Raw genomic sequence first — 23,958 nt, forward strand, 5'->3', positions numbered from 1 at the left:
CAGCATTTCAGTATTACTGAGCATAAGCCATGAGGAATCCACACTGTCTGTAGTATTACTAGCTGCCAGCACATTCCCAAGGATGTGGTGATATTGTTTGCAGGAATGATTATACCTAAATGAAAATTCTACCCAAATGACTGTCAGGAAGGCAGCCTCTTCCTGGAATTCAGAGTCACCTTCACAGCCCTGGAGGGAGCAAGGTTTTTGGGATGGATTTGTGCCAGCCTGCTGAGAATGCCGCTCCTCACATCCTACCAAAACCTGTCTGATCTGCTTCCAAATACCAGTGAAAGTAACTCCTTAATGCCACCATACCTGGAGGTCCCAAGAACTCCTCAATGCTTATATCAACTTTTTCCTTGGATTTTCCCAAAGGCTCCATCCAGGTGAGGAAAGAGTAAAAAGTCCCCTGCAGCAATTTGCCAAACATTCACTGCATCAGTAATAAACTAATCAAAGCTTATTTTCTCTTCTCATTTTCCTCAGGTTCTGGTCCCCCTCAGAGTTACCTGCAGCAAAACCAGACACCAGATATCTCAAAGAAAAGCCACTGCCAAATGATTGTGTTCTTTATGGGCTTAAACAGAAATAGTGTGGAAGAGAAATGCCACGTCCCTTTTGAAATTGATTACTTCTGTAGCAAAGCAGGAAAAGCAGAAAATCACTGTTTAAATAAAGGTTTATTACCTCAACTGTTCCTACAAATACTTGTAATTTTCCAGAAGGTATTAAATATTTTTATATGTGAGAAAATTACCTAGGGAAAAAACACTTTTACTAATATTTCCTCTGTAAGGTCAGGGAGAGGGAAAGGGAAATACTGCACTGTAAAATTGCAGTATTCCTAAATGTGCTGAACTTTCTCTAACACACACCTAAACACACAAAAAGGTAGTTTGATAAAACTGGTATTTTCCCTTACAGTTATTATTTCAACAAATCCAGTTTCTAGGCAGAAACACTCATTTACCCTGACCATCCCAATTCCTTTAGCCTTCCTCACAGATAGGATGGAGCACCAGCTGATTTTAAGGGAATATTGTGAGTGGATGTTTTGAGATCCATTGCAAGCACTACACCAGTGTTTTATTAGTGAAACTTCCACACAGAATTTGAACTTCATTGCTCTGATCTTTTCCTTTCCATCTCCAAATATTCTTGCTTTTTCTCAATTCTTCTTTTACATTTGTGCTATGATTGTTTTTAGTGTATAAATCTTTGTGTTAGGTCTCTGAAACTCTTCTTTCTGTGGATTTCAGAGGGAAAATCACCGGGGAAAGAAGGGCAGGAGAGGCAGGGAAGGGAATTTTCTACCTGTGGATCAGGGAAGCCATTAGGCGGCTCTCTGCTCTAGGCTTTGACTAAATCATGGCCAACATCATGGTTTTAGCTCACTTGCAGCCAAACTTTCTCAGTTCCTTTAACTTGTTTCCTTCCGCAGCCTGCAAGAAAACTCTCCAAACAGGCATTAAAAACCAGTCTTGTTTATATTTTAATGGACGAGGAAATTTTCCAATTATCTCAGCTTTTTCCCGACCCCACTGGGGCCAGAATTTGGCAGCATTATGATATGGGGGATAGGAATAGTGATGTTTTGCATCAGGTGTCAGCAGTGTTGTGTTCTCAGTGAGCAATGGGGACATTGGACACGCACACCACTGGCCTGAAGTGGTTCTTAGGAAACAGTGTGAGAAGTCAAAACTAAATCTTCATTTCTACGTATTTTTCATCCATTGTTTTAAATAATTATTTAGAGCCAGTGCTTCGTTGAAAGAACAAAATATGGGCAATGCCAGATTGGAAAGGGGAAAAAGCAGCACAGGATCTGAAAGCAATCCATGACACTCTTGGAATGCAACGAGGATAATTTCTTAATCCAGGTGATAGTGCGAAAAGAGAGGAAGCATTACTACACCCGTTGCTTACCAGCATAGATAAAATAAATGTTGGGGGCTTTGTTTATATTTAATTATGTTTATATGTTTATATATTTATTTAGTTACATTTATGTTTTTAAATGGTAGAGATGTCAATATTGTCAGCAGCCTGGGCTGCAGTGACAATGCCCTCGTGGGTTTCACAAGTCTGAGGTATATGGGCCAGGCAAAGAGTCAGAACATTGAATTTTAGAAGAGCAAACTTGCAGTTATTTAAGGAATCAGTGGATGGGACCCCCTGGACACCTTCCTTCAGTGATAAAGGAGCTGTACAGAGCTGTCCACTCTTTAAGAACATATTTCTGCAAGCAAAGAACACTCAATTCTTCTTTTGGAGCACCTGTCAGAACTGTGCAAGTTAAACACCTAGGGAGGCTGGTGTGACAGTAGCTTCAGATTGAATCACCACGTCGTTGCAATGCATTGCAATAAATTGGACTGGGAACATTAAATATTCATTTGGTTGTCTGCTAAAAAGCATGAAAAAGTATGTTTACCCTTTGTAAAGATGAAGAAAAAGACCCTTAGGAAGTACATGTACGTAGTTGTTGGTAACTACAGTCCACTGGGGTTTGGATAAGGTCCTGTGTCATGTTTTCAGTGATGTCTGAACATTATATTGATACTTGAATGGTTCAGAAGCTGCCACAGCCACCAAGAGCATCATCCTAATACCTGTGACTAAATCGCACAGGAAAACATAACAGCACAGAAGTCAACAATAAGTTACAAGACTGCTTTTATTAAGATACCAAAATTCCTATAAATAGACTCAGATACAAATAGCAGTTTCTACTGAGCATGCAAGGTATCAAATACAAGCAACTGGTTCACATTTAATCCTGAGGAGTAGTGCTCAGCTTTTGTAAATGGCACAGCTCCACCAAAATAAACAGGCAGATCTCTCATCCTGTCACCTCCAAGAAGTTCAGGATTGTAAGTACTAAAAACTAGAAAAATATTTATAGTAAAATAGCTGATCCTGTCACTGAGTGCAGAAGGCAAACACAGGTCACATTTGACAGCAAGCTGAGCAGGAGTTAAGAGACTCCCACATAACAAGAACTAATGGTTTTGTTGTTGCCCAAAGAAGTTGTGGACTCCCCACCCCTGGAAGAGTCCAAGGCCAGGCTGGATGGGGCTCTGAGCAACCTGGGATAGTGGAAGGTGTCCCATGGGATGGTCTTTAAGGTCCCTTCCAACCCAAACCATTCTATGATTCCACGTTCATCAGACTAAGACTGAGAAGATAATTTACAGTTTCACCACTTACAACTAAATGGATTTTTGGTTTTTTAGATCGGGATCTGGTAACTCTTATTTCCACAAGGAAAAGGCAAGTCAGTGTCTTACTCCTTACAGAGTCCCTTGAGTCTAAAGCAGAATGCAAATGATTACTCTGAAATTTATTGATGTATTTAAAAGGTATATATAAAAGCTCTAAAATCAATCACTACAACCTTTTGCAAAATGTGAAAGTCTTTTACCCAGTAATCTTACTACCTAATAGAAATTGGACTAGGAAGATAGAAAAGCCACTTTCTTGTGCTATTCTGTACCAAAAAATCAGCACTTAATGCTATGCCCACTAGAAACATTCATGGCTTCAAGCTAAGGACCAATTCCCACTAAGAGTTAGTTATAATGGTGTCCACTGAGCTTAAGGAGGAATTAGTTTGTCTATAAATTACTGAGTTAGATGTGACCCAGGCACAGCAGATTATCACTGTGTAGGAGGAGTGAGTGCAGCAAACAGAACCAAGGGGTGGTGGGACAGGTTGCTGACTCCTCTTCACCCCCCATCTTCCAACACACTCGCTGAGGTGGAGATTTGGGGCAGCAGGGAAGAGCAGCCCAGGAAAGAGCCCTGCAGGAGATGCTGACTGCATGGAAGAGATTTTTGCTCCAGTTTATCCAGCTGAACAGACTGTGGTTGTACCCAATGGACCATGTAAACTGAGCCTGTGCTGCTGCACTGGTGGTCTTGCAGCCAGGAAAAACCCAGGTCAAATTTGTAACTCTTTGTTTGCAATTGGAGAGCTCTCTCTTAGGTGGGCAGCACTGTGTGGCCTGACTGCACAATCATTAGGGTTTAATTAAGCAGAATACACAGGTACCAATTGATTTATCTGGAAAAACATAAGCTGCCAGCAACAAAAATAGTTTCTTTTTTCTTTTCTTTCTCTTCCATTGAGTCCTTGTCAATTACAGAATGAATAAAATTTAAAAACTCATGCTGAAGGACACCCTGAGTAGGTTAAGCCCCAAATCCACAGTGGCTTTTCCTTACTTGGTGGCAAATCCAATGCTTGTTTCCCATCTTCTGTATACTTAAGGCGTTGCACAATTAGGTCTTCAACGCTGTTGCAGCTCAAAGTTTCAACCTCACCCTAAGTAAATAGTTACAAACTGAAAAAGAGATCTTTATGGGGGTTTGCTGATTTACTTTCTCTAATATCTATGGAAACATGCAGCTTGTCAATATTAAGGGCACAAGTGATGCTAACATGGGCACATAGTGATGTGTCACAGTGAGAAGACAGATCTTGGAACTTGAAGAGAGAACCAGAGGTCTTTGTTTTCTTCCCTTCTATTTTATCCATGGACAAACTACCAAAATTCACTTCAACCTGGAGCTGTTGTCACAAAGAGTTCTTAGGACACCAGGGAAGAACCAGATTGCTAAGAAAAAAGAAGTGGAGGGGGGAAAGGGGGTATAGGAACCTTTTATATATGACATTAATTTGGAAAAGTCAGTGTTGTGTAGAGCAAGGAGAGCCAAATGTTGAGTGAAGACAAACTTCAGTTCTCCATGTGATGAGACATGATCCCCACTAGGAAAAAAAAATAAAAATCAAATTAATCAGGATTGAGACAGGTGATCAACTACCTCCCAAAGACAGTAAATACAGAGGAAAGAAGAGCTGAGCAGCTCCAGCTCCTAAAGGAGCCGTTAGCTGAGACTCCAACATGATGTATAAGCGTTATGAGCCTGCTAATTCCTTTATGCTACAATCTCTTTGCACAACTCCAGAATTCCCATTACTATGAGGTATTACTCAGGAGAGCAGAATGATGAATGCAGGAGGAGCCATTCTTGCCTCTGGGGAGAGACTTAGAGGTTTCATGTGTAGGTTTTAATTTAATGAACCTCGATATGCCCTTTATGCTGGGTTTTGGCTCCATGGTGGGATTTGTATCCCTGATGGAACTACAGCTGCTGGAGTTGTACCAAGGAGTCCCAGGTACCTTCCCTTGGGACTCCTGACACATCCAGCCCTTGGGAAGCCACCAGAGCATCACCCTCACCTGTAGCCATCTCCCAGGAGCTGCCCCGAGACGGATAATAGGGTGGTCTGTGGGATGAAAGACAGGGAAATACAGCTAAATGTGACTATTCAAGATTTACAAGCAGGAAGCTGGGACAGCATTCCCTGCCCTTTCCCTGTGGTGTATATAAAACATTACTGTGCTCGGTGAATTGAAATGAAATATCTGCAAATGCCATCGTGATGAATCCAGGGCATTGTCCTGTGTGAGGCCAGCACCAGGGAAGGGTCACTGACTAACTAACTCTGGCAATAATGGCAAATAAGCCCGGGAGCAGAGTCCGACCCACAGCAAACATCCTTGAGCTGTGAAGTAGCGTTAGGTGTTGTTTTTCAGCCTGCCAGCTTCCTCACTTCTCTCTCCTCCTCTTAAAGACACAAGCATGCAAATGATGGTGAGCTGCCAGAGCACACTAATTTTACAGAAAAAGTGCTGAATCCTGTGGTATCCTGGAAAAGTGTTGAATTCCCAGGTTTCAGAGGCAGAAATGTGGCAGTGGTTAAGTCTCCTCAGAGCCGTCTTTTCAGACTCTCTGCAGGCACACGTAAGCACTGCTTATGCATCATCAATATTTCAAGCTCTCTATATTTAACATCCCACTACTTTCTCAAAAAATCTCAAAAAATAATAATTAAATCCCAGCTTTTGCAGAAAGGGATAACTTCTGAAGAAAATTTATAAAGAGAGTGGTAAAGTTTCTCTCCTTTATTATACTAATCACTGGTTTAAACCCAAAAATTATATGGGTTTTTTTTTGTGGAAATGCTTATTGGTGTTTTCTAAAGTGATGTGTCATTTACTCAGACTGAGATCAAAGCCATGAAGGAAGATGAAGGACACAGTGCTGTCTTCCTCCTCTTACAGTCTGCAGTATTTGAAAACAGGGAAGAACAGCAGGAATTTCTTTCTTACTTGTATGGTCTTTACCCACAGCAAAAAGGACAGCAGGTTCAAACACTCAAAATAAGGATGATCATCTACAAGTATTTCACCATTTCAGGAAGAGATAAACAGGTAAGAAATGTAACTGATCATAGTTCAGTACTTACATGTGGTAATCTGTGAATCACTAATCATAGAACACTTGGTAGCTGAAGTTGTCAGACTTGATCCTGAAGTTGTATCTTCCCATCTTTCGCTGGTACTGGAAAATGAGAAGGGTCACAACTCCCAGCACAAAACCAAACACAGCAAGGGCTATGAGGATGATGTACCAAATTCCCATTCCAGCCTTCTTCTCTCTCTTCATACCAGATGCTAAAAAAAATAATAATTAAAAAAAAAAAAATTAAAAAAATCAAGAGGTGAAAGAAAAAAGCTTTGAAATTCCTAAATCTTTTACTGGGGAGAGAAACAGTTGCCTACAAATTGGCCAACATGCCAGTACAGAACTGTGCTACAGAAGTGTATCAGCCTTCTGGGGAGGGTGATTCTCTTGGAAAGGGTGTGAGAACAGTCCCTGTTCTCTTTTTGCATACAAGTGTAGAGTCCTTGCAGACATGAGTGTGATCTTCAGCTAAAATAAGAATTAAAGAATCAGCGCTGGTGACTTTTTGAAATGCTGCCTTACCTTCAGAAGGACTTTAGAGGTGAAGCATTCTCCTACCTTAGTCCTGCCTCCATCCATCTATGATCATACAACTGACTGGATTTGCTTTTATCATATATGTAACTGCTCTTCAAACACAGAGTATTGGGGGAAGGATTCTCTCTGTGTGCTGGGTCTCTAAGCTCCCAGCTGAGCCAGCAGAGGTGTGGCTGGGGTGGTCACTGGAGTCACCCTGGCTTGGTCACCACGGGTTCCACTCTGCACCTGAGCAGTTATTTAGAGCCAACTGCACAGCCCAAAGCTGTCTGCAGTGTCTGCACAAGTCTGGCAGACAGGGCACAGGACCTGCAGGAGACCTGTGCTCTGCTGGAATAGCACCCAGACTCCGAGGGGGAGGAAAGAACAAACACCAAGTGCCCCAGTGTGGGCAAGAGTCAAGTCCCACGTTGCCAACTGCCTCCCAAGGCACCACAGACCACAGGCAGAAAGTGTTCTCCTGGTTCCCTTTTAGCCACTTCCATATGTTTGTCCAAATCTGCAAGCAGAAACCCCTCTCCCTTTTTCATTGTGCCTCTCTTCATGTTTGTGCAAGTTTTTGTAATTCCTTCTTGCAAAGGCTCGATGCACCTACGAAAACATGCATTTGTTTGCTTACATTTTCAGGACAGCACTTGTTTTGCCAGGCACTTGTGTGGTGCCTGAGGTACACAAAACAAATACCACTGCATACATGCCTACAATTAGGAACAAGATTTGTGGCCAAAGGGCACTGCTAGCAACCACAGAGGTCAGTAAGAGCAGTGTCCAAGATACACAACACCCAGGGCATCATTCTAAGACAGGGCAAAGCAGTGCTGTGTAATATATTTAGTCTTATTTCTGAATTTCAGCATAAAACAAAGGAATAAAGCAGAACATGCACAGTGGAAATGGCAGCCTGTAGCCAGACACAGACAGAGCAGGCCCTCCTGAGGATGTGGAACAGTGGCTTTTGCTGTAACATGTGACCAGGTGTTGGCAGAGCAGGTAAAGCTTTTTCATGTTTCACTGCAGCAGTTACACCTGTTTTACCTGACATCATAATTCACGTTGTCTCCTTCAGCACAGAGATGTAGATCACTTAAAATGTGGTGTGAGTATCCAAATTGGACACAGGACACAGCAGCCAGTAGTGCTACCTTTGCCTAGAAATCAACATAGTACAACCCAAATAAAGCTCCCCTCACCAGAGGCCCTTTAGGCAAATGGCCATTTTTCAAAATTAGAAATGCATCAGGATCTCCAGCAAAAATGGGAGTGAGAGCTACTTGTTGTAAGAGCTAAACAAAGAAAGCTGCATTAATTACTTTTTTTTTTTTAATAACTAATTCAGAAATGAGCACTGAGGGCCTATTTGAACAGACCGTGTAATGGAAGAAAAATACATTCTTTTAAGTCAGAGTCAGTTCCTAGGTCCAAAAGAACATTATGAACTGTCTACTCACGGTAGCCACATGTTAAGACTCTGATACTGGTGAGCCAAAACACTCTCAGTGAGTGTTTTATGTTAATAAGTTATAAATGTAAAGCTGGAGGGGACCAGATGACTGAAAACATGAGAGACCTCAGGTGCCCTGGAAAGCATCACTCAGATTAAATGCAGAAAAGGCAGGTGCATAACAAATTAGACTGTGCTTGTCCATAGTGCTGCTGTTTGCCCTCAATTAACCTGTGCTGCACCAAATTAACCAAAGGTGCTGTGCATCAGCTGGGCTCTGCCACTTCCCCTCACCGTGGTAATGAAGTCAATACCAGGGAGCCAAAGGAAACACAACAATGAAATCTTTTACATCCTCCGATCTGGGACTTCAGAGCCCAAAATAATCGCAGGCTAACAGCAGTGTAAACACTTGGAAAACCGATTGCAATCTGAAAGATCGATGCTGCTTTCACACTTCACAATTGAAATAATTGTTTCATTTTGTGGTTGTTGCACTTGCTACCCTGTGCAAACAGCTACACAAAGGCACTTTATCTTCCCTTCTACATTCCCTTGACAGCCTGACAGTCCCTGCTCCGAGGAGGGCACGTGCTTCTCCACGCTGCCACATGGCTCCAGCAGGAATGCCTGCTCCCAAGGAATAGAGAGGGGCAGAAAAACCTTGTGTATCACAGGCCTTCAGGTTCCTTTGCCAGTACAAAATAATCTTGGCATGATAGTTATGCTGTGCCCCCCTTTTGAGGCATCTATTCGCAACTCACCAGCTGATTTACACAGGGGTCCCCAGGATGTTCTGTGCAGGGCGATGGTTTCTCCAGCCTTCAGGAGTCGAGCCCTTGCATGGCATCTCTGCAATGATCAATTCAAACTCCAAAAAGTCATGTGGCTTACTAATTAAAAATACAAAGCCTTCTGATGAGCTTGCGAAAGCCCAGTGCTACTCTCACCATCGGGCTTTTGTTTCTTAATGTTATGCTCTGTTAAACTGAAATTAGCATCAAAAGGAAGTCCAAAAGAAATGGCATCAGGGAAAAATCAGTATAAAATCTGTAATTAATCACACTGGAACACACTGCTGTGAACAGACATTTCGCACAGACAACCTTTTCATTAACTTTCTGTTTATTTTAGAGAAATCTTATGGGAGAATAAATTTATCACTAATGCCAGGGTTTTGTAAGCACTTTTGTTTGGATGTTTCTCCTGCCCATGGCAGGCACAGCAGATACTGCAACCAGCACCAGCAAAAGCAGCAGCAGCTTTCAGACCCTGACGAGCCACATGTCATTCTGAAGCTACCCACAACTTCAGTGACATGGGAACAACTAATCTGGGAACTGCAACTCTGGAGTCCCTGTCCTGTGGGATGTTGGGGGTCAGCTGCTTTAGCTCTGTGTGAACAGCACTTGCACATGCATTTTTGCACACTTCCTTTTTTTGTTTGCTACCTTATCGTTTTAAGTTGCAGCCTAAAGGTCTCTGATGGGAACCAAAACCTACTGCCATTATTCAAAAGATACTTTTGAATAATGGATACTGGAAGGGCAAAAAATCCCCAGAGAAACTGCAGCATCATACCACGATCAGCAAAACCAGCGGGTGTCTTACCAGCTTGTGTACTCAAGAATGTCTCACCAGTGTTACCAGTCTGGCACTGGAAAACCTCTACAATCCACTGCCAGCAACAGTGCCTGGGTCAGCCCCCAGAAAAATACCCATGGGGTTATTTATGACTTTGGCCTGCCCTCAAATAGCTTTCCCAGGTAGGTGGGTCTGTTAGAGAACACATTTATGGAGTTGCTCCCTGATGACAATGATTTTTTGGTTCCACATGGCCATGGAGCAGCCACGTTCCACCAAACATCTGCATGGTGGTGGCACATCCCTCTTCTTCCCATTCAAAGTCATGTTTCTTACTCATTTCTTACAACTCTTCAACTTGTCTATTTTTTTAGCTCTAAACTTTAGAGCACCTTACTCTCTTCCACAGAGAAAACAAAGAATAAATAGACTGAGTAAGAGGAAATAATACAAGATGTAAGTCTCAATTTTGTGGGTAAAGAGCTGCATGAACTAAACCTGCCCTGAATGAAGTCAGTCTTCCCCAGAGTAACAGATAAGAAGGTCAGATGCCAGACTCAGGGCACTTTCCCAGCCATTTTTACATTATTTACAAATATCCTCCGTTCTTGCTCATCTTCCTTGATCTTTGCATCTTCTGCAGCTCCTCTCCCCTTCTTTGGAAAGCCATTGCTCACCCTGTGTAGATGTGCCTGGTGCTTGTCTTTCCCTCATCACAGTTTAACCTCAATCTAAGACGCTGAATTCACTGACTTTTCATAGGGGTAAATTTTACATAGGAGAAAGAACAATGCATCATATATATTTATATTCATACTCAGCTGCAAAAACTGGAGCCATCTTACCATTGTCAGTCATGTTTCCTGTCCCTACTTTTTTTGGTTGTTTTTTTTTTTTTTTAATCTGGAGGAAGCCTTATACTTTGAGAAAGGAAACAAGCATCTTCTGGTAGCCTTTTTTAATCTTTTAGGAAGAGATCATTTGCTTTATAATTGGTTTGAACTGTGTTATTTAGAGGTAGAGGAAAGTGTTAAACAATGGGGGAACACCAAACTGCTAATGAAAACATCCTTGATAGAAAAAGAGCCAGGAAAGTTGGCAGAGGAAGAGGAGAATTCCCAAGTGTCTGCTAGTAAGAAAAAAAAGCCACCAGTAAAACATATTTTTTCTTACTTCTATGTTAGCAACACATTTTTAGATAAAGTTGTGTATCACTTACTTGGAAAAGAAACAAAGCAATGCTTTGTAGCACAGACAATTAAAAACTGCAGTTCTTATCAGGACATGGCTTGGTTTATTGCTTTAAAAAGTACTCAGGCTTTAAAAAGCCATAGTAAACTCTATTAAAGTCACAGCCCTAGAAACTTAAAGACACTGAGCTTCCTTTCCTGGCACCTAAACTCTCAGCTGAAGAAGCAAATCTGCAAAGGGAAAAAAAAAAAAGACAGAAAAATGTATAAATTTACTCAGACATTCTTCTGACACCGCTACTCTGGGAGTTCCTATTTTATGACACATCCATCTCAGCTGATACTTTTCCAACCAGCCTAATTTCATGGCTTTTTAGTCATCCCTTTGTGCAGAGGTGAAAGGTCCAGTTCTCGGGTTCCCCAGCTCTGTGCAAGCTCCATGCTTTTATCTAGGAGGATGAGGAACGGGAAGGAAGACTGACACTTCCATATGGCTGTAGTGTTTCCCCACTCCTCTCTGCTCTCAGCAGAGAACAAAGGAAACCTCAAGAGTTGTTTTAAACCCTGTTTGGAAACATTACTCCTTCCATTGTTTTGCAGGACTCCATATGGCACTGAGAAAAATATATTTTGGGGGGAAAAACGGTGTATTAGAGCAAAACACTTACAGTCCTGCAGGCACTTCCTGGTGTCTCCATACAAATACGAATCCTGCAGTGTAAGTAAACCACAGAATTGTTGACAAAGGAAAAGATTTTAATCTTAAATTGTGCTTTGCTCGAATTCCCATTTTCCAGCAGTGTGGTATAAGTATTGGGGATGGGACAGCTGAAAAGGGAGACAAAAAACACACAGAGCAGTTAAGGCTAGAGAAGGCAGGTTGTGGTTATAGCACAGAACTTGGGTTTCAAGGCTTTCCTTCCTCTAGGAAGTCAGAGCCAGACCCTCCATGAAGCAGTTCTGGCAGTGCAGTGGTGATAAGGGGCTGTCTGCTGCTTTATTCTCACAGTAACCAAGTAGAGATTTGAGAAGTGGTTGGAGAGTTGGAGAAGAAGGGAAAGAGTAACAGAAAGAAGGATTTAAACTTGGCTTCACCAAACACAAATTGAAAGAACATAATATTAAAAGAAATAGGTTTTTTTATTGAGCAAAAGGATTATCCTATATTTTAAGGTGGCAGGTGAGCCCAAGGAATATGACATTGGGGTGAGATCAGAGATCAAGACAGGAACAAACCTCCTCTTTCACCAGAGGCTGTGAAATATCATGTGTGAGGAATCAAATAACCTATTTCTTCATTGACAAGAGGCACATAAGCTCTTGGTAAAGCTGAAACCAGAGGAATCTCTGAACCACAGAGAAGGAGACAAAGCACCCACTTTTCAAATGCTCTTTCACTACTGACTGCCAAAATCACCTTCAAGTGTTTTCCTCAGGTTAGAAGCACAATTCCCTGATAAAACTGTAGGGAAGACAACAAAACTCAAGAAACTTCCACATGGCCCTTCAAAATCCCTTTTCATATCTACCTTTCTTGCTCAAAGAAGGTGTAACCAGGCCAAATGCAAAGGGACCGTGCATGTGAATGATGAGAACACACGCAAAAGGCATTTAAAATATAACATGTACCACTGACATTGCTGTACCTGTTGCTGATAAAAACAAATGACAGGGGATCCACTGAATTATTGGTTGGAGTGGCCCAGCAGTCAGTGAGAACCACCTTGAGCTTGCTGTCTGCCCTCTGCATCCCCACTTCGATCAGCACGTCCTCACTGGCAGAGACGCTGAAATTTTGGGGGATTGGGGAGTTTCCAATAAACAACTGCATTTCTGTTCTGAAGTGTCCTGATCCGTGCAAATCCTCAAAGATGGTGTAAAGTCTGAAAAATCAATGATCCTTCTTTAAAGACCAACAATTTGACTGTAAGTTTCAGCAAGTCATAAATCAGTGCCTGTGACTCCACACATTTAAATAGCGAAGGGTTATCTGCAGTCCAGGGTGTCAGGACACTGTTCAAAAGGAAAGGTGAAAATGCATCGAGTTTTCAGCTGGGAAGGTAGAGAGCATGGAAACACAAGTGGGAAAACCCAAAGGGTAGAATGTCTCAGCAATTCAGATAGGGCAGAGAGAAATGCCTGAGCGGAGCAGAAGGGGAACAAGACTATGACCTCTCTGAAAGCTCAAAATAAGGACAGTAAAAGCTTTGTGCAGAAGAGAAGAGCCAAAAAAATGAGACAGGGCAAATCTGAAGAAAAAGTGAAAGGCATGAGAAAATGATAGAGCTCAAAGAGAAGTGGCCTGACAAAGACTTTGCTGAGGAATAGAAAGGAAAATACAATCTCTGGACAGGGCTAGGAAACAGAAACTGGGTTTGGTGCCAAGAGTTGAAGCACGATGATAGGCAAGAGAGGAGGTGCACTTGTATGAAGGGAGAACACTCCCCACGAGAGCAAAGTTTGTGGTGTCACATTTTTCTATGAGCACGGCTTTGATTTTCTGTGAAGTGTGGCTCTGATTCCATCTTACTTGAAGATGGGGCTTTCCACAAAAAAAAAGTATTTGCATGATGTATCTTCTGGTTTTTCAAGTTGACCAAATAAGGATTTGTGGGGGGTTAAAAATTGCCATTCTCAGAAGCCACACAGCAGTCTGCAGGCCCCCATCAGTGAAAAGATACATGATATGTTCCAAAAGCAGGAAAATGCTGTTATTTCTACAAGGGATTGCCCAGGAAGGCAAAGAGGAGTCAGGAATTCTGACTCCTGAACCAGCAGTTCCCAAAGCTTTATTTTCACCTGTGGTTTAGCCAGGTAAAGGCCAAGCTTGTTGGAACTCCTGGCACATTAGTTGGAGTAGGAGAGAAGCACATAGCAGGGATCTCCTGAGCACAGCACTCTCAGGATGGCAGACTGATCCAAGAACTGTCACTGGATACAGCTACAGTCCCTGGGAGTTTTCCCAATGCAGCAGCACTTCAAACAGAGAGAGTTGTTCCTCACCTTTCTGCAGTGTACCCAGAGGAAGTCAAGACATCATTCTGGAACACACAGTGAATGGGACTGGCAATGTTCAAGTGGTGGGTTATTCCCTGAGCAGAAACCTCATTCCGAAGGGTGGTTTTCACTACTGTAGTAGTCATGTTCTGCAGCACAGAAAGGAGAAAGCACAGCTTGTGAACATCAGTGTTTCCAGGGAGGTAGCAGAGCTTTCCATCTTCAGGTGCTTGGGTGTTCCCCACTCTCCTGACGGCAAAAATCAAACAGATTAAACCTCCAGTATCTTTCTTGCTGCACAGGGAGACAATGAAAATCCACCAGTCTTCCCCCTTTTCCTTTTTACCATATCACAGAATCATACAATCACAGAACAGCTTTGGCTGGAAGGGACTTTAAAAACCATTAAGTTCCAAACCCCCTGCCATGGGCAGGGACACATTCCACTAGACCAGGTTGCTCAGAGCCCCATCTAACTGGGTCTTGAACACTTCCAGGGATGGGGCAATGATCATTGCTTAGCAATGGTCATTGCTCCAGAAGTGAATTTCTGTACCTAGGCATGATCTGAGCATAGCCAGTGGTTTGGGGTCTGAAGAGAGCTAGCACTCTTTGTCCCCATACCTGGTAGCAACTGAAGTATTTGTCAGCATGAGACGATGAAATTGCTTTTAAGAAAAGACAGCTGCAAAGGGAACCCAGAAGAGGCATGGTAAGTGTCTCTCAGTTTGGAAAGGCCCTTGAGTTTTGCTGCCTGACCTCAAAGAGTCCCCTTCTCATTCGTGCTTCTCATCACACACTGAGAGGTAATTTTCCATCACAGGAAGGGGATTTCTTTCTCCAAAGGAATTTCAGCAACTAATAGACTGTACACCCAACTAAGGGTCTGCCACTGCCTCTCCCCTCCTGAAAGAGAAAAAAAAGTGTTCCAGAGCTTGTTGGCATTCCCTTGATCAGAGGACTTACGGTCTCAACTTGGGTGCCACAGTCGCTCCAGCCTGCCTGCAGCACAATGTGGGTGCCATTGCTGGTGCTCACATTGCAGCCAGGCTCCCCCAGGAACAGGGAACTCTCTGGGATAGACTCCTGCTGCAAGAATCTCTTCTGGATGGTGAGGACGATCCTCTCAATTTCACAAAACACACCCACTGCCTCTTTAATGGAAACCTCCTGGGCGGGTTTGACAAGGGGGACTGGAGATGCTCGAGGAGAAACATCAAGAGTTGCCATGGGATCCATGGTGAGAGGAGGCAGCACTGTGCTGGAGAACATGGTGTCCTCCAGAGCTTCATGCTCAGCAGGATAGAAGTCCAGTGAAGCAGGGGAGGAAACACGAGTTGAGGTTTGCAAAGATGTCACAGGCAGAACTGTGCTGCTCACAGGTTTCTCATCCGTCACTGTTGCCTTCTGGCTGACGGGAAATGCTGAAGAGTGCCAAAAATAAAGGAACTGTTGTAATTTACAAGTTCAGATTGGTCTCATCAGGCAAAAGCAAACTCTTAGGAGGAAACTCACAGTTACTGGCAGGAAACTAGCTTCTTTGGTTCTTTTAACCTGCTCTACTTACTGCCAAAGCTGGGGCTTTTTTAAAAAAGGAGCCCAAGAGACACATAAAGTGCCCATCAGTAAAGCTGAAGTGCTTTATTTCCTGGCAGCTGCAATAATTAATGTGTAACACATGTACATATAGCTTTTGGAAGATCAGTACTTGCACAATACCCCCCACTGGAAGTTGCTCAACAAGTGCTTGTATGTTTTTGCCTGGAGCTGTAGTAAACTGCCCAGTTCTGGCTGGGGGCATAGAAAGGAGTTTGATAAAAAACCTGGCCTCGTTTGTGACCAGTTACTACCCAAAAGATGGGACCTTGAGTGCTTTGGAAAACCCATTTTGGGAGAAGTGTGGGACAAACCTCCTGTGGCAGCCCCATATTGCACAAGTGTCTCCTCAGACTGATGAACAAATGCAGCAATCAGTAATGGTTCCAGGAAGAAAAAGTGGGCAAAGAGGGAAGCACAGGTTCAGATCAATGTGTGTGTCCAACACCCAACATCCAGCACAGGTCTGGGGTAATTCCCTGGTTACACCCTGAGTATTCACCCATTACTGACTGAGAGAGAATCAAGATAATAAACTCAATTTTCAGGGAAGCATGAACAACGTGTCTCATCGCTCAAAACTTCCCTTAAATAATTTTAGTGGCTTAAACATAAAAATACCATCTCTTTCCCAAACAATATATAAAATCTGTACACATACATAAATTCTTCTGGAACTGCCCAGCTTCTAGAAATGCCCCGAATGAAAAAGTTGCTGATTTGCACAATAGAGGAAAGAAAATAAAGTTGGAGCTCCTGCAGAGCTGGATCTCCCAGAAACTTGCTATCACATTAATATCTTAGTTAAACAAAACTGAACAAAGGCTGGTGTCAATTGACAAATCGCTGTGGCTTCAGTAAAAACGTTCTTTATCGCCGTGGTTACAAAACCAAATATAAATTACTGAAGAAGCCTAAGAGAATTTAGGAGATTAAAGACCCATCATACATCAGCTAACAAATGGCCTGAGGAAAGAGAGAAGCCAGAGGAATCAGCTCATACAAAAAGGTAGTTTGTAATACCAGCATTTCCTCCCTGCTGCCATACAGAGGTCAAGCCACCTATCAAGTACTTTCTGTTACCTTCTCTATTACCTCCTCTGTCCCCTCTGCCTCTGCTAATGAAAATCAGCAATAATCTTGGCAATCCTGTCTATTTTTTGAGGCAAATATGAGAAACAGAACTGTTAATAGAACCTTACAGCATTAAATATTAATATAGTACATTCTCATCCTGAAGTGATCAACAGCCCAAGGGGATGCTTCTAACCCCAGGGGCCTCCTCAGTTTTTCCCCATTTCACACTCCTGAGGAGATGCTGAGTAAATGCCCAGCATGAGTGAAGTAGAAAGCTTGTGTGACTGGTCCAGGTTGCAGTCTAGTTGCTGTCTTAATTTTTACCTGGCCAAAATTTTCATTTTTGAGAGGAGAAACATGCTTTTACTTCTCTTTCTCTTTCCAAAGTCTAAAAACCAGAGCAAACCTTACCATAGGCAGGACTCAGAAAGCAGCACCAACCACTGCTCTATGGGGACCTGTCCTTGCAACAAACCCTTTATTTTAGCCCAGGTTTGAAGGAGGCAAGCACTCTACAAAGCACTACCACAAGATAGTTGTGATCCTACTAATTCCCACGATAGGTAATTTCCAGATTTACAGCTGTGAGTGTAGCAGGCAAAAAGAAATATAGAGCAGAGCATAAACATGTTTCTGAAGTAATTTTGCATGAGATTCTTACTGACAGCTTATAACAACATTCTTTGGAACAATTGGGTCGTGTCAGGGATTTGGTAATTTTTTTGGAGGTGACTTGTGAAACAGAATTCAGCAGAATTCTCTTAGTCAGGAGACTAATGTTTCTTGTTACTTACCTCAATTACATACAAAAGGAAAGAAGTTGTAAAATCAGCCATCATGCTGGGCTTGGCAAAGTGTGGGCTTTCACCTGAAGACCCACAGGTGTGTGAGGGAAACAACTACTCCCACTGCAGAAGAATTCACATGTTCATTTACTTCTTGGGATTTCTGTCTCATGGAAAAATTATCAGTGCAAAGCACAGGATAATGTGTTCTTGAAGGATTTTAAACAGTGCTAGTTACAGCTGTGTTCAGGGACCCATTTCCACTGGTAGCTTATAAACCCCTCAAGTCATGACCACTTTTTCTAACATCTGATGCCATTATGACTTTTTGCCTTTTCTTTTATACCCCTGTTGTACCTTTTTTACAACTTCTGTACTCCTAGTGCTTTTTCCCTACATTCTTGGACTTGTTTGTCAAGCTTAGGAGAGTAAACATTTTAGAAGCTTCGTATTTAGGGATCAGTGTGCCCCAGACCCCAAGGTCCTCTCCAGAACACATTCTGTAAACCAAGATAGAACCATCCAGGGGAAGGTTCCTTGGGGAGGGGGGCTCACTCGAGCCTCTCATTGGGGAATCTTCGATAGATCTGCTAATTAGTAACACCTATAATGTTATACCTGATCTATTGTGTGTGTGCACTGCAGTGTGCATTGGAGTGCATTCAACCTGGACATGTGCACCTAAGGATCCTTAAAATAAATACAAAGATAAAATCCCTTTTTCCCTCCTAACCGTGTTTGATTCTTGATTTTAAGACCAGGAAAAGGCATCACATCCCCTTACCTTTTTCTCTCTAAAACTGATTCTGGATATAGGCAAAAAGACCAGTTGGTTTTATCCTTTTGGATCAGTGGTACCTCACTTCCTACATCACCTATGGGTGTTCTCTGAAAAACTTATTGGATAGTTTTCCTCTTATAAAAGGAGTCTTATAAGGAGAGAGAAAGGCTTTTCATCCATGTGTTTGACAGATGCTTTCACCTCAGAAGATACAGATTAATAATAGCCTTTGTCATCTGTCTAGTTCTGAAGAGCTACTGGGGCACAAGCTGCTCCTTACTGTGCATGGAGAGGCTGCTCCTGTCGATGGTGAAGTAGGAGCTGTGTTCCAAGGCCTCACGAAAAGTGGTGATGACGTGGTGGACATCCACATCTTCTGCAACCAGCAGATTGAAGCTTACCACTGTTGTCCCATTAGTAACACCCGTTACCAGCACTTTAATCAGACCAGCATCCATCTGCTGAAGCACCTCAAGGGGCAGAGATTTATGCACCTGGAATAAAAACAAAATGTATGTGGAGGTGGGCAGATGGAGCAATTACATTTCAGGCTGTGTACACTGCCCAGAAATGAGTGTTGTGCTTCCTTCTCTGGAGAAAAGCAGCAGAAAATTGACCTTTCGGTTTGTAACATTTTCATTCCAGAGCAGCTGAAGGATGTGGTGCATATTTAAGCATGAATATTAAACAAGCCAAGTGATTAAGCTATCTCATCTGTCATTTGGCACAAGACCTTGCCTCTGCTAACAGAAAGGGAGGGAGGAGGCTGCAGGGACGCTCCCATGTTCAGCCTCTCACAACGCCTCTGGGGAGAGGAGCAATCCGGTACAAGGAATTGCTGGTGGAAGTAAAGATTCTCCTGACACTCCACACTGCCTCAGAGGGCTCTCTCAGCCCAGAAGTGTTACAACTTAGAGCAGGTAACCTTCAAGCCTTGCTTTAAAGCTGATTTCTCACCAGAGCCAAGCAAAACCCACCTCTTTTTAAATGCCCAGACCAGGGTATTAAGGGGGCAGATGGGGGCTACACTGTGGCCACCTCCAACCACATCTTCCTCTGCATGATTCCTGCAGGAAATCTCTGGAGCAGCAGGGCTGGATTTCAGCCATGAGTTTAAGGCCAAGTTTATTTCAGTGGTAATGCTCGGGGATGCCAGCAGTGATTCCCACCAGGAAGAGCCCAGGGAAGAGGCAAGCACTAGGAGGCATCAGGAGAAGCATCCTTGTTTGCCTTGCACCCACACACAGAGCCTGGTGCATTTAATGCTGGATTCTCACAGCTTCTGCACCCCTGGTGCCCTGCCTGCTGTGCTCTACCCAGCCCTGACTTCCCTGCTGTCTGATACCCAGCCCTGAGGTGGTGCCAGGATTTGCAGGTGTCCTGCAGCCCTTTCCTGAGCCCTTTCCTGAGTCACCAGAGCTGATGTGTTTCTCGTGCTGGGTGCCAAGGTAACATGGCACAGAGCAAACCCCACGTGTGCCCCTGGAAAGGGCTCCCATGTGCCTGCAAGTCCCACACAGCAAAGCTTGGAGTGCCCCACGGAGCACGCAGGCAGAGCTGGGAGGATGGAGACAGCTGACTCCTGTCTAAAAACCTGGGCAGAATGTAGGCTGGCCTTGTCAGACCCAAAATCTCCCATTTCACTAAGACAGGGCCTCTTGGGCTCCTTTGACTCTTTCTTTCTGCTGTTTCACAAGCAGGTACTGGAATTTGGAGGTCAGACCTAAGTTTTCAGCTTTCATAGTTTTTGTCTGAAATTCTCAACATTAAACACAGACAGCTGTGACATCCTCTTAGCCCACCCTGATTTCATCCTCTTTCACTGTCTATCCTGAAATTTCATTTCATCAGTTCTTTTTTTTCACAGAATCACAGAATCACTTAGGCTGGAAAAGACCTCTGAGATCATCGAGTCAAACCTTTGGCCAATGCCCACCTTGTCCCCAGCCCAGAGCACTGAGTGCCATGTCCAGGCCTTCCTGGGACACCTCCAGGGATGGGCACTCCAAACCTCCCTGGGCAGCTCTTTCCAAGGCCTGAGCTCCCTTTCCATGGAGAAATTCCTGCTGCTGTCCACCCTGAGCCTCCCCTGGCACAGCCTGAGGCCGTTCCCTCTCCTCCTGTCCCTGTTCCCTGGGAGCAGAGCCCGGCCCCCAGCTGGCTACAGTGTTTGTTTGTTTGGTTTGTTTCTGTCCTTATTCCTATTTTTCCTCCCAAAGCAGGACTCGGAGCTTGAAAAGCGTCGGGGCACATTCACAGTATTTGTATTTAGCCACTAGGTGACACTACAAAACCCTTTAGCCAAGAGACTCCAGGATTTCCCAACAGGTACCACACCCTGGGTTGTCAAAATAATGCTTGATGAAGCAGGGCTAGAAAAAAAAGGGGGGAAACTGAACTTTTGGACAGAAATATTCAATATATAATACCCTTGAGTATGGGGTTTTCTTACAAGAGAAATTATCTTCAGGTCTGTCATTGTACCTGCAATTTCTGTAGCACACAAAGGAAACCTAAGCAGGGAATGCACTGATAGTCTGGTAACTGGGAATAAGTCAGTAAAAGGTAAATTAATTTGAACAGAAAACTGCATGAAGCCTGTTTTTTCACTCAGAGATTAAAAATCCCTCCCCACTGCCTGTGGTTTGGCTGCACCTTCAGGAAGAAGGAACCAGAGCAGACATCTGCCCAGCCACCATCACCAGCAGCTTCCAGGATGTGGATGTGGGCAAACTCAAACTAAAAAAAAAGGGTGAAATTACACTGGAATAGTGAAACTTCCTTAATCCCTGTACCAACACTCATCCCATATTCAGATGGCTTTAACTGCAATCATTTTAGGTGCATTCAGCTACACAAACATAGGCTTTGTGCCTTCCAAATGAGGTGGTCACTTTCATAAGGCATTATCATTTATTAGTTTCACACCTCTTGTCACTCAGCTAAGTTTAAGACACCCAAATTCAAAACAAGCTTTCCACTTGGGAATTTATTGCACCTCAGTGAATGTGTTTTCAACTCAAACCTTTTGCTTTCCCGACTGATTTTCTTGAGGACAAGCCATGGTACTCTTTTTGGGGTGTTGTAAAACACAAGCTGAATGAATCCCAGGACTTAAATACTCTTTTACCTTTGGCCATGTTGTTTTTTAAGTTGCATTACAAGGAAGGTGGTGGAACTGACCTGGACAATGACAGTGCAAGTTGTAACATCAAGTTTTTACCGCCTTCTCATCTACTCATTATTTAAAGGATGATGTTTCCATTTGCTGTGCTGCCAATTTAACCACATGGCACTTAAGTGCTGGGGCTAAAGAACATTATACACATTAGGATTTATAAATCCTCTGAATTGTAGATGGTGAGTCCAAAGTTTAAAAAAAATCTCTGCCAAACTGTATTTAACTGGAACCTGAGAGTGCTTTTAAAGCTCATAAAACTTTCCTCATTTACGTTAAAAGACCCATTTCTGGTCCTCATAACCTGAAAAGAAAATATACAGATTTTTCTGGTCTCCTGAATTTTCTTTGGCATCTAGAAATGCAATATTTGTAATATTATTTACAGCAGCTATGCAATTATAGCCCATATACAGTGGCTCAGAGGTGGAAGGAATCAACACTAACACATCTCTCCAGCTGATCCACAAAACCAGAGTGCTGGGAAAAGGAGTTAGTTCCTTATAATCACAAGCAATCACTTTCTGCATGAAAACTTGAGACCCAGGTAAAACTGACAAAAAACTTCGTTTTGTTCCTTTACGCAACCATTTTACAATTTTTCCTAACTACATTAGTACTCCTGATTTTCTGGACTAAGATACCTGACTGAACGAAGAAAATATATTAATTTCAGTCCATTTCAATACTGTGCTGTTCTGAAACAGCCTCGGGCAGAGCCTGGTGCTGAATGAGAGCGAGGTCAATGGAGAATTGCTCCCTTTTCACTTTGCTAATCACGTCACTCTCGTTTTGTCACAGTTTTTCTGATGTGACAGCTTGGGGCCAAAACAGCTCCAGGAAAGCTGTGCTCTCCTAACACACCCAGAAAGGTGCAAACCAGTCAGGACCAGTGGGAAACTGATGTCCAAGAAGGATAAATGGATCACCCTCTTCCCTCCCTGCAGCTGTCTGTGACCCCAGGCTGGGCTGGCCTGTGCCCTGTGCCCCTGTGCCAGCTGTATTCCAGTGGCACATCGTGGCTCTGTCCCCAGTAAGTCTGGGGAGGCTTCTGCAGGATTTGAAAATCCATAAAATTGCCAGTGATGGATTTATCACCACACTTATCAAGGCCTCTGAAAACACAGACAGTGAAGGGGAGATAAGGAAGGCAATAAAGCAGCCCAGCATAACCAGAAGTTTTCCAGGCATGGGTGTGTTTGAGGGAGCACCAGAAGGAGCAAACTTCTGATAAATTCACTACAATATTAGATTCTGTCAAAGGCAATGCCCGAGAATCCTGAGAGGGTTAAAGGCACAGCAGATATTATGTTGTGCTTTGATATCCTGCGCTCTAGTTAGAAGTGAGGGCAGAGGTGACTTTTCAAGAAACCACTCCCTTTCCAGATATGGGGCTACAAAATCCAGGATGATTACAAGAACTCCCAGCCTGGAGGTACTGCTGCAAAAGATAACAACAATCATTCAGCTAATTAGTATAGTGCTGTTCAGGGCAAGGGTATCAGAGCACTCTGTGAGTTCCATTAACTTTCCACCACACCCCTGGAGGAGATCAATAATTCAGTATAACCAGGCATGAGAAGCAGAGGACATGGAGGCGCCAGAGAATCCCAAAATCCTGATCTCCCTCTAAAGATTCACACTCATCTCAGGCAGTCAGGGGAAGCCAGACCCTACAGGTGTGTCAAGTGACACACGAGTTATCCAGGCTTTGGGGGAAAAGACCATACACGGGGTTTTACTGAGACAGGTAACAGGTCACGTCCTCCTTCCCCACTTACTTCATCAACAAAGAGCTGTGCAAAGGTCTGATATTCCTCACTGCTTGTATTGCTAAAGCCTGGAAAGTATTCCATGTTTGTTATCCAAACTGTGCCACTAAGCTTCTGGAAGGCTGCAAAGTAAGAAAAAAGACAATTTAAATACGTGTTTTATGGACTGTAGTGCATGGACAGGTGTGTGACAGTGTCCAGCATTCCTGGCCACACGCATCAACTCATAGCAGCAGAAGGCCAGCCCTCTGAAATGTAGCCAAAACCCCAAAAGTCTAAAAAGAAGACATCCAGCATCTTAGTCTGCCCTGTCAGAGCCCCAGATGATTCTCAAGAAAGGCACTGACCTCCTGTAGGTCTTATATCTGCCAGCTCTGCCTTGGATGCTGCTCTATTTGGGCACTGGAATTGCTCTCCCAGGCTCAGCTGGTTGTCCCACCAGTCCCTCCAGAGGGAAACCACTGCAGCACCAAGTCCTCCTTGCAGCCTCAGAGGAAGGCTGGGTGGCTGCCTGAGCTTAGACATCCACACCTTGGACAGCTGTGGTGGGACAAGATGAATCCCAACTGGGTGTACACATCCCCATTAATTCACAGCTGCTGAATGGCATTAAGGCAGACTCAAACATTTTAGTTTCTTTCCTGATTTCTCTGTGTTTCCCAATATCTCTGGGTTTGGCATTGTTACTGTGGACACTGGAGG

The 23,958-nt window shown here is 43.4% G+C and overlaps 1 protein-coding gene across 1 annotated transcript in view; it reads right to left on the reverse strand.

The window, feature by feature from the left end:
* Nucleotides 1-2,691: 2,691 nt before the first annotated feature.
* The window catches only part of LOC104686365 (uromodulin-like 1), a 44,896-nt gene continuing 23,629 nt past the window's right edge, over nt 2,692-23,958 (reverse strand). The window contains exons 12-20 of the mRNA XM_039555763.1: nt 23,266-23,378; nt 18,587-18,800; nt 15,034-15,491; nt 14,074-14,216; nt 12,717-12,953; nt 11,739-11,898; nt 9,061-9,148; nt 6,320-6,527; nt 2,692-4,774 (exon numbers count right to left, since the gene is read on the reverse strand). Coding sequence (XP_039411697.1) covers nt 6,340-6,527; nt 9,061-9,148; nt 11,739-11,898; nt 12,717-12,953; nt 14,074-14,216; nt 15,034-15,491; nt 18,587-18,800; nt 23,266-23,378 — 1,601 coding nt within the window. The 3' untranslated portion in view covers nt 2,692-4,774; nt 6,320-6,339. The remainder of the gene's footprint in view (nt 4,775-6,319; nt 6,528-9,060; nt 9,149-11,738; nt 11,899-12,716; nt 12,954-14,073; nt 14,217-15,033; nt 15,492-18,586; nt 18,801-23,265; nt 23,379-23,958) is intronic.

This window comes from Corvus cornix, chromosome 1 (assembly GCF_000738735.6).
Source record: "Corvus cornix cornix isolate S_Up_H32 chromosome 1, ASM73873v5, whole genome shotgun sequence".
Classification (NCBI taxonomy): domain Eukaryota; kingdom Metazoa; phylum Chordata; class Aves; order Passeriformes; family Corvidae; genus Corvus; species Corvus cornix.